The sequence below is a fragment of the Danio aesculapii genome, chromosome 17 (genome assembly GCF_903798145.1).
Source record: "Danio aesculapii chromosome 17, fDanAes4.1, whole genome shotgun sequence".
NCBI lineage: Eukaryota > Metazoa > Chordata > Actinopteri > Cypriniformes > Danionidae > Danio > Danio aesculapii.
Window position 1 is genome coordinate 40,136,441 of NC_079451.1, and position 11,874 is coordinate 40,148,314.

An 11,874-nucleotide genomic window follows, 5' to 3' on the forward strand; every position below is an offset into this window, starting at 1 on the left:
CATTTCAAATAACTGATTTATTTTATCTTTGCCATGATGACAGTAAATAATATTTGACTATTTTCAGGACACTTCTATACACCTTAAAGTGACATTTAAAGGTTTAACTAGGTTAATTAGTTTAACTAGGATCCCCCCGTCCCCCACAGTTGCTATGCCCCTGGTCGATATATTGATTATTGTGGCACGCCTATAACTAGTTGGTATGGAATGCAGTTGGTAATTAGCTGAGGAAATATGATGATCTTTTTTTTATCTCGCCATAAACAAAGGTGACCGCAGGCAGAGGTTAAAGCTGGATTGTGAAACAGGACATTATCATGTGTAAGGTGCTTTCCAGAGTTAAACAGCCTCTCTGTGGCTCGCCGTCCACTTCCTTATCATGAATTAGCAGAAAATGATCACACACCTGCGATTCCTCATTTAGCACTTCCTCGTGTCTGAAATAGCTCCATAGAGGAGACGAGATAAGCTGGAATTTACTAGGACGGGATTTGCATATTCAAAATATATGTTTGCAATTACGGTAATCTAAAATTGAGTTCAAGATATATTTAGAAAGGATAATACCGTAACCATAAAAGTGGCTACTGCAATAGAGTGCACACTAAATATATAGCTATTGAATATATTTCTCATATTGTTGTCTCAAATTATTATCTTAATATATGATATAAATAATTTTTTCATAATGAACGATTAGCTCAAATTTTACTCATATTTTATTGCAGATAATAATTATAATATACATTAAAAATAATAATAAAAAAAAAAAAAATATATATATATATATATATATATATATATATATATATATATATACACGCACACGCACACACACACACACACACACACACACACACACACACAGTTAAAGTCAGAATTATTAGCTCCATTTTTTTATTTTTAATGTATTTTCCAAATGATGTTTAACAGAGTAGGGAAATTTTCACAGTGTTTCTGATAATATGTTTTGATCTGGAGAAAGTCTAATTTGTTTTATTTCAGCTAGAATAAGGTTTTAATTTTTTATGTTCAAAATTATTTAGCCCCTTTTAGCAATTTTTTTCGACTGTCTACAGAACAAACCATCGTTATACAATACCTTGCCTAATTACCCTAACCTGCCTAGTTAACCTAGTTAAGCCTTTAAATGTCACTTTAAGCTGTATATAAGTGTCTTGAAAAATATCTAGTCAAATATTATTTAAACAGGGAGGCTAAAAATTCTGACTTCAACTGTGTATATATATATAATTCTACACAACAATACCCCATAATGACAATGTGAAAAAAGATTTTTTGTTAAAAGATAAATTGTTGCAAGTTTATTAAAAATAAAAAACCTGAAGAATCAAATGTACATAAGTATTCACAGCCTTTGCTCAATACTTTGTTGATGCACCTTTGACAGCAATTACAGCCTCAAGTCTTTTTGAATATGATGGCATAAGCTTGGCACGCCTGTCTTTGGGAATTTTCGCCCATTTCTCTTTGCAGTACCTCTCAAGCTCTACCAGGTTGGATGGGAAGCGACGGTGTACAGCCATTTTCAGATCTCTCCAGAGATGTTCAATAGGATTTAGATCTAGGCTCTGACTGGGCCACTCAAGGATATTCGCGAGTTGTTGTGAAGCCACTCCATTGATATTTTGGCAGTGTGCTTTGGGTCATTGTCCTGCTGGAAGATGAACCGTCACCCCAGTCTGAGGTCGAGAGCACTCTGAAACAGGTTTTCATTCTGGATGTCTCTGTACATTGCTGCTTTCATCTTGTCCTCTATCCTGACTAGTCTTCCATTTCCTGCTGCTGAAAAAGCATGATGCTGCCACCACTATGCTTCACTGTAGGGATGGTATTAGCCTGGTGATGTGAGGTGGGTCCCTGGTTTTCTCCAAACGTAATGCCTGGCATTCACTCCAAAGAGTTCAATTTTAGTCTCATCAGACCAGAGAATTTAGTTTCTTATGCTCTGAGAGTCCTTCAGATGTGTTTGGAAAATTCCAGGCAGGGAGTGGCTTCCGTCTGGCCACTCTACCACACAGGCCTGGTTGGTGGATTGCTGCACAGATGGTTGTCCTTCTGGAAGGTTCTCCTCTCTCCACAGAAGACCGCTGGGGCTCAGACAGGGTGACCATCAGATTATTGATCACCTCCCTGACTAAAGCCCTTCTCCCCCGATCACTCAGCAGATGGCCGGCCAGCTCTAGGAAGAGTCCTGGTGGTTCCAAGCATCTTCCACTTACATCTGATGGAGGCCACTGTGCTCATTGGAACTTTCAGAGCAGCAGAATTTTTTCTGTAACCTTCCCCAGCCTTGTGCCTCAACACTATCCGGTATTGAAGGTCTACAGATAATTCCTTTGTCTTCATGCTTGTTTTGTGCTTTCAACTCTGGCACCTTATATAGACAGGTGTATGCCTTTTCAAATCATGTCCTATCAACTGAATTGACCACAGGCGAACTCCAATTCAGCTGCTGAAACATCTCAAGAATGAACAGTGGAAACAGAATGTACCTGAGCTCAATTTAGAGCTTCACGGCAAAAGCTGCGAATAATTCTGTACATGTGATTTTTCAGGTTTTTTATTTTTAAGAAATTTGCAACAATTATATTCAGGTATATAATTATATACCTGTAATTATATACCTGAAGCACAGTCATGGTTACACACAGAAAAGTCCATTATTTTATTTCGTCATCATAACTTCCTGATACTGATACAGCTTATAAAAGTCATTTAAATCTCCAACAGGAAAGAAGAAGGAAAAAAAATACCTGTACAGTACAGTGAAAACAGTTAGCTCTATGTCTTTAAAAACTGCATGCAAGAACGGGGTCTTAAATCTGAACACAGGGATATTTTTAGCCTACAGTTGTAACCTTTACACTCTTTGTAAGCATGGTGGGTTTTGGAAAAACAACTTCCTGTGTTATCAGGAAACTCCCCCTGTTGCTGTGTGTGTGTATGAGGGGGTGGTACAAAAATAGGTTAAAACAATGCGAGTAAGAATAACTTCCCTAGAGCCGAAGGTCCCGAATTCATCAGTAGGGCCAAGGGAAATTCCTTTTAAAAAGTCATAAGTCGCAGATCATAGTAAAAATGATGAATGAACCGAGGTCCCCCATTCAATAAAAAGCTCATGAATGGCCTGATTTGTATGTGATGTCTGAATGGAAAAGTAAAGGTCAGTGTGTGTGTGTGTGAATGATCTCTGCAGTTGCTGGCAGTGGTATCGGAGCTGGAGCAGCAGAGCCTCAACATCCTGGTTCTGGGCAGGAAACACATGCTACGACATTCAGGCAACTGGGACAGACAAAACATGAGATGGATCAAACAGAAAGCACACTGCTTCTTCACAGAGGACATGTCAGTATCACACATACACACACACTGTACACACTCACTCTTAAAAATAAAGCTTCTTTATTGGCTTTGCTGGTTCCGTGAACAACTTGAACCATCCATTCAATCATTTTATTCGACAAAAGTTTTTATTGTTTAGATTAATAAATTCTTCATGGTATGAAAAGAGTTTTTTTGAAGAACTTTTCACTAAAGGGTAGCTAAAAATGGTTCTTCAATGCCATCACTATGAAAATCCCTTTTTAGTTCTTTATTTTTTTATGTTTCTTTATTTTTATGTTTCAAAGTGAACAGTCTACATAGGCAGCATTTTAAAGGAAACACAGGCTGACCTGCAACACGAATGCTGTTCCCATAATGCACTGGTGCTCAAGAAAAAGCATACAAAGTTGTTAAATTAACCATTGTATGCTGTTTGGGATGTTTTCATCCACTCTGGGATGATTTTGAAGAACGGAATGAACAGCGTTTCAGAACAAAAGCGATCCGCGTCCACACTGGCGTTTCTCCTAGCATTTCTGAAAAGATCTCTATCCACACTATGCCGCTGAAAAGCACATCACGTGACCACACACACACTCTGGCATGCACTGCAGTGTATGCGCACGTCTGAGCTCCAGGCAGTCAGTGGGTGCTTTGAGTCCTCCTCCCCAGGTGAGAGCAACGCACGTCGGACAGTTCATCAAGGATCTTCTGCCGGATCTCATCTCACTATAGTTTTTAAACGTGATATTTAATTCATCTTCTTTCTATCTAATGACTTTTTGGTCTTTTGAATCTATTACTTGTTCTCAGGTAACGTTGTTTGGCTGAGCGCAAATATAAATTAATATATTAATTTATGTAACCACGTACACTGATTCTACACATCTGACTGATTGTCTGGCTTTATTTCCTATAATCTGTAAACTTACTGTACGTTATACTTTTATAATGGCCATTATTGATTATTAAAACTGATATTCAGTGATGTTATAGGCTCCGCTTTGTTATAAATAGGCATACAGTGAAGATGACGGTCATATAAATATGTAGCTACACCTACACTGTTCCATTTGAAAGATTTACCTGACATGTCCTCAGGAGTTTGTTTTCCATATCAAACTTGCGAAGTCTGAATGAGGAAAGAAATCAAGACTGAGCTTTGGGCACTTGATATTGAGAAAAAGCCCCAATCAGATAAGCTAATGTCTGCAGCCAAGCCTCCATTTTCCCCCATCCACACTGACACAGAGTGTCGCAATGGAGCCGCAATGTATTAAAACCAAAACAGCCTCTTTAGCGTTTCCAAAACGCTCCATTTTCAGGGCTCGAAAACTTTGGGGTAGTGTGGACGGAAGGCATAACCGTACAAAGCGAATGCGTTTTAAAAACTAAACGCGTATTAATGTAACGTGGCCTTAGGGTGTCCTTACACTAGGCACAGTTGTCTTGAACTGCCCCCCTTCCCCTCTCCCCTCGGCCCGCACTCACATTATATTTTTTGTCTTCCAAGCCTGAGCACACTTTCGTTATTGATGATGCGACTTCAATTTAACAGAAGAGAAGCACTCTCGCTCTGTACAATGGAGATTGCTTTAGTTATATATTTGTATTATTTTAAGTCCTTTGATATGCAGTGACAGTCAAATCTTTTGCTGAACAGATCCACCACTTTTGACGCTCATAAATGTTCATGAAAGCCATCGTGCTGCACATATTAGGAGGTTTGCTGAAGGTTTATCTTTAAAGAACCCCTATTTTGCATTATAAAAGGTCATATTTTGGTTTTGGGGTCTCCAACAACAGGGTGATAATGGTGCAAGGTCAAAAACACTTTTAATTGGCTTATAATATGCATTTATTTTTACCTAATTATCCCAGTGACTCCCATATGAATCGATCAACAATTCATTTTACATCCCAAACCCTTTCTTAGAACAAAACTAATCTGCGCTGGTTGGTCCGATGACCCAGTCTGTTGTGATTGGTCGAATACGTTCAGCGCGAGACAAAAAGAAATGCCCACCACGGCTACAGTATGAAGTAGCAGAAAGTATGAGAGCCCAATGCAGGAATGCAATTAAGCAATACAGTTAAACACCAGCATATTACTTTACTCTGAACTCTAACCCCAAGAAATAACAATGACACACATTCAGTATTATTCCACACTTTGGCAAAAGTTGAACTATTTTGAAAATTGACCCCGCCGTGCGTGTGAGGAACAGCTGATGGTGGCCATAGCAACAAACAGCAGAGGATCACTAGTTCAGAAACACATTTAAATTGGTAAAGGAAGAAGCAAGCGTCATGTTTATTACGTGGTTTTGGATGCAATATGTGAACAGCCCCATATAGATTTAACCTGAGAGATACAGTACAAGCACTGACCTATAATAGATACGTGATTACAAGCTGTGCTTGTAGTCCATAACAACTTATAACACACAATTAAACAAACATTTTGCAAACTACACTAAACTAGGCAACAATTTTAATGACACATGTTATGATCCAGAGGAAGAAGATACTGGTCCATTTGAACTGTAACAGTTACTGACAAAGTGCCTGTCCCAGTCTGACAAAGTCCCATAGTCTCTGCTGCTCCTTCAATAGCAAACGGCCAATCAGAACATCTGAACTCAACTCGATTCATTTATTCGACTCTGAGTCAACTATTTTGCTAAAGAATCAATAGTTTTAAACACGGTGCACTTTCAGATTTAAACCTCAGCTGGATGTTTTCATTCACTTAGAGCTGTGTTACATACTGCATGGAAGCTCATTTTCAAAAACCCATAATGGGGCTCTTTAATAAACTATGACAGTTTGCGTTCATTGAAAAGTAAGAATAAGTTATTTTAATTTTGGTATAATAACAATATGGGGTGACACGGTGGCTCAGTGGTTAACACTGTCGTCTCACAGCAAGAAGGTCGCTGGTTCGAGTCCTGGTTGGGTCGGTTTCTGGGGCATTTCTGTGTGGAGTTACCGTGTTCTCCCCGTGTTGGCGTGGGTTTCCCCCACAGTCCAAAGACATGCGCTGTAGGTGAATAGAATAAACTAAATTGTCCATAGTGTATGTGTGTGTGAATGAGTGTGTATGGATGTTTCCCAGTACTGGGTTTCAGCTGGAAGGGCATCTGCTGTATAAAACATATGCTGGATAAGTTGGCGGTTCATTCTGCTGTGGCGACCCCTGATGAACAAAGGGATTAAGACAAAGGAAAATGAATGAATGAATAATGACAATACATGATATTTTATTGGTAATTATGCAAGATAATAGTATTCAGCTTAAAGTGCAATTTAAAGCCTTAACTACGTCAATTATGTTAACTAGGCAAATTAGATTAATTAGTCATTGGACAATAGTGGGATAAAATTATTATTATTATTATTAAATAATATTGACGTTATTAACAGTTTTTTATATATATATATATATATATATATATATATATATATATATATATATATATATATATATATATATATATATTATAATTTAATTTTTTTCAAATGAAACTAAAAGGCATAAGACTTTCTATACAGGGTGTCCGCGGGGTCTTAAAAAGTATTAAAAGTTGATAAATCAGTGTAGAGAAATTTAAGGCCCTTAAAAGTATTAAAAAGCTCTTTTGCAAAGTATTAAATTTATATCATTTTTGATTATGCAATATTTGGTTGTATGCTAAAGTTTGCCTGAATTATATCTGCCAATATCAGGATGCTGTGTAGTTTATGAAATCAACGAAACCAACCTGCTGAATTAGCTAAGGCAAGGCAAGTTTATTTAAATAGCACATTTCATACACAGTGGCAATTCAAAGTGCTTTACATAAGCAGGAATAAAAGAGACAAGTATAAACGAAATAAAAACAAATACTATAAAAACAGATGAAAACAGCGTAAAGAAAAAAGTTTATCCATAATCCAAAACACCGGTGTATCAAATTTTCTCATTTTACTCTGGGACATCCCCATTCTGGTGATCAATCCCGGGAGTAGATTGCTTTAGCTAGCTAAACGTAATAAAAGGTATTGATCTCAGCCAGGTGCCAGGAACTACACCACCCACCCCCTCCCCCCCAATACTTTTATTCAATATATGAATTATGTTTTAGTTTTGGATTAGTTTCTAACATTAATATTTTATAAATATCCTGCAAGTTTAAATCTCGCCAGTGTTTCCAGTTGAAACCTAAAGTGGTTATAAGGTCTTAAAAATGTATGAAAGGAGTCTTAAAAAAGGTATTAAAAGGTATTGAATTTCACTCTGTGATTCCTGTATATACTCTGAATATAGATTAATATAAAATAATATAATATAATATAATATAATATAATATAATATAATATAATATAATATAATATAATATAATATAATATAATATAATATAATGTAATGTAGCATAACATAACATAACATAACATAACATATAATATAATATAATATAATATAATATAATATAATATAATATAATATAATATAATATAATATAATATAATATAATATAATATAGCATAACATAACATATAATATAATAAAATATAATATAATATAGTATGATATAATATAATATAATATAATATAATATAATATAATATAATATAATATAATATAATATAATATAATGTAATGTAGCATAACATAACATAACATAACATATAATATAATATAATATAATATAATATAATATAATATAATATAATATAATATAATGTAATATAGCATAACATAACATATAATATAATATAATATAATATAATATAATATAATATAATATAATGTAATATAGCATAACATAACATATAATATAATATAATATAATATAGTATGATATAATATAATATAATATAATATAATATAATATAATATAATATAGTATGATATAATATAATATAATATAATATAATATAATATAATATAATATAATATAATATAATATAATATAATATAATATAATAGGAAACACTGTTTTCCTTGCATCACTTGAGAAATATTTAAAAAATAAAGCAAAAAATGATTATACCCATACTCAAGATTTCTATTTCAAATGCATTGCTTTGGTCAAGTTGAGTGCTTTACTGTGCTTAATCTACAGTATATGCATCACTTGAATATATTATGAGAATGTAATTTATCATCAGCTTAGCAGGATTCTAACGTCATATCAAAAAATATCTATTTTGCATGGGCTATAAATAACGCAAACGTACATAATCACTTTCGGGGTCATTACTTATCCTTCAATCTCTCGCTTTGTTTTGTAACAGTTTCACTCAAGCATGTTATTGACTCATGTAACCGAGCACAACCGTTCACTTACGTCAATTTATAGAGACCATAGTGATTTCATTCATTATGCATGAAAGGTATTTTAAATCCTGTTTTTGTTTTTGGATGACTGCCACAGATCTGAAGATGACCCATTTCTGCTGTATGCTGCTTTAAACTCCGGCGTTCACTGTAAGTTTCTCAGTCGTGATCTGATGAGGGATCATAAAGCCTGCCTGCCGGACAGTGCCACCAGACGCCTCTTCTTCAAGTGGCAGCGCGGGCATCAGCTGGTCATCAACCATTACACGCCAGGAAAACGGGTTCGCTTTGAGGTGCGTGTAGGAGTGCTGGGAGCTGATAAAACTAAATTCGTTAGAGGAACATGCCATTTTAAATAAAGGGGGTCATTTTACAACTAAAAAGCGGGAGTACTTTTTAGCTTAGCTTGGCTTCAATCATTAAATTGTATTAGACCATTAGCATTTCACTTTTTTCACTTAAAATTTAATTAAAAAAATGTATTTAAAGCTTGACTTCTGTAGTTACATCGGGGACTAAAACTGACGGAAAATGAGAAGTTCCTTCAGTCTTAGTGCATAATGTAACTACAGAATAGTCAAGCTCCAGACCTGGAAATCGGCTGAATGGATTGAAAAATGGTAAAACTAAACTCCTTAACTATATAGGGGGGCTTTAAATTAGTCCATTTCCAAAAAGAGTGGCGTGTTCCTTTAATGGGGTCACGACATGTATTTTTTTGTAGTAATATTATTATTTTAATGTTTTCTTTGAGGTTTACTTATATAGTTTACACAAAAAAACTCAAGTACATTTAGAAAACCAATTATTTTTGACCCTCTTTTCCCTGGTGCTGCATAATATCATTCCACCAGAATGAAAGTATATTCCCAGCCATATCAACCTGGAAAATAGCATTTTTTCATTGGTCTTAGTACACAACGTAACTACAGACGAGTGAAGCTGTTAATAGGAAAATTATCAAAACTCTTTAATCATTTTTGAGCGAGATGCTAATGGTCTAATCCGATTCAATGATCTATGCTAAGCTAAGCTAAAAGTGCTCCTGCCAGACCATGAGTTCGGCTGAATGGTTTCAAACACGAAAGAAAAAAACCCTCAACTGTTTAAATGTAAAATGTCTAATGAAAAGGGCTAATTTTAAGTCAAATAAGTAAGTAAAGTAAAATAAAATTGTCAGTAAATGGCCATCGTTTTGATTGGCTAATGCCATTTTATGGAAACGAGCAGCAACACCTCATTGCTATTGCACAATGTTGTATTGCTGTGTTTTTGATAGCATTATCCATATAAAACCATTATTTACTGACAAAGAATTAAGAAATTATTATCTTAAGCTAAAAGTGCTCTGGAGGCGGGGTATATGCAAATGAACATACACTGCAAAAAAGTTGACTGAACTTAAAATTATGGCAACCAGCTTCAGCACATTTTTTGAGTTTACTCAACTTAAATCGAGTCAAGTGCAGTACTTGGGTTGAAAGTTGAGTCAACTCAAAAATGTCCTGAAGCTGGTTGCCTTACAATTTTAAGTTGAGGCATCTTTTTTTACAGTGTACTCCTGTGACATCACATGCCACCTCATTGGCAAACATGTAATTTCTACAGCTTGTTTATCTATATATGATTTATTTATAGAAAGGACAATGTTTTAAGTGTTTAAACTTGCAGGATGTTTTAATATAACCAAGATCTGTCAAGTGTAAAAAGATCAAGACCACTTTGATTTGACATGTCATGACCCCTTTAAAGGACTGCTGTCTTTACTGTGTGTTTTTCAGAGGGTCTTGAGTTATGACACCATCATTCAGACCGACGGAAGCTCCTGGCACATTCCCTACGACCAGAAGGCAGATGACAGAGCTACTTATGAGGTTCCTCAGAAATGGCTATGTCTGACTCGAGATAAATGAGTTGCTAAAAGTCTCAAATAAAAAAATGGTTTGCTAATTGTCTAGTTGTGTTTGTTCCGATGCTTAGTATTATATTAATCCAAGATCTGATGTGGATTTATGTTTTATATTGGGGTCAGAGATAATACCTCCTGTTTTTTTTTTGTGTCCACATCAAATTAAATATAGAATATAGAAAACATCAAATCTGAATATTGAAATGTTTTATAGTTTATTATGTGAAATTATGGCTGAAATAACAATTCATTGTCATTTAGTAATGTATTATGCATGAATGAAACTTTATTATAGCCTGTACTTATTCAAATGTATAAAAGACTAAGTGATCAATCTAAATTGAATCATAATTTAGGGGATTGCTAATTTTAGGTAAAGTGAAAGTTATTGCAAAAGTATAATGCGTTTAAAAGACAGTTAATTAGCATGTTGGTGCTGCACTGTGATCCTTAAATAGAGTATTTTAATATCTCATCAAATGATTCTTACTCTAAATATGCCTGATCAAAATATTTGGCATCTTAACAAATGTTATGATAAAATGTCAAAAAGCCTATGAACAGAACACATTTGCCAAGGATTATTCATTCATTCATTCATTCATTCATTCATTCGTTCATTTTCCTTTGGCTTAGTGTCTATTATCAGAGGTCGTCCTTGCATCTGCTACCCAGTACTGGGAAACACCCATACACTCTCACATTCACACACACACTCATACATTCATTTTCCTTCAGCTTAGTCCCTTTATTCATCAGGGGTCGCCACAGCGGAATGAACTGCCAACGTATCTAGCATATGTTTTAAACGGTGGATACGCTTCCATGCTGCAACCCAGTACTGGGACACACCCATACACACTCATTCACACTCGTACATTACAACCAATTTAGTTCATTCACTTCACCTGTATTGTATGTCTATAGACTGAGGAAACCCACGCCAACACGGGGAGAACATGCAAACTCCACACAGAAATGCCAACTGGCCAGGACTCAACCCAGCGACCTTCTTGCTTTGAGGCAACAGTGCTAACCACTGAACCATCGTGTAGGCCTAAATCCGAATACTTAAATGCTTTATTGTTTTATTCAGCTTTTGTGAAATTATCAATGAACTGTTGATCTGTTGTCATTCAATGATGCATTATGGGTAAATGAAATGTTTATTCTGGCATATACTTATTAAAATGTATAAAAGAATAAGTAATCATGCTAAATTTAATCAAATTTTAAGTCATTACTAACTTTGGGTAAAAGCTAGTGATTTTAAAGATGGTGGTAAAGCATA

The 11,874-nt window shown here is 35.1% G+C and overlaps 1 protein-coding gene across 1 annotated transcript in view; it reads left to right on the plus strand.

Moving 5' to 3' along the window:
• prorp (protein only RNase P catalytic subunit) overlaps positions 1 to 10,624 on the plus strand; it is a 41,972-nt gene extending 31,348 nt beyond the window's left edge. The window contains exons 5-7 of the mRNA XM_056476484.1: positions 3,224 to 3,372; positions 8,772 to 8,967; positions 10,456 to 10,624. Of these exons, the coding sequence (XP_056332459.1) occupies positions 3,224 to 3,372; positions 8,772 to 8,967; positions 10,456 to 10,587 (477 nt within the window). The 3' untranslated portion in view covers positions 10,588 to 10,624. The remainder of the gene's footprint in view (positions 1 to 3,223; positions 3,373 to 8,771; positions 8,968 to 10,455) is intronic.
• Positions 10,625 to 11,874: the final 1,250 nt, after the last annotated feature.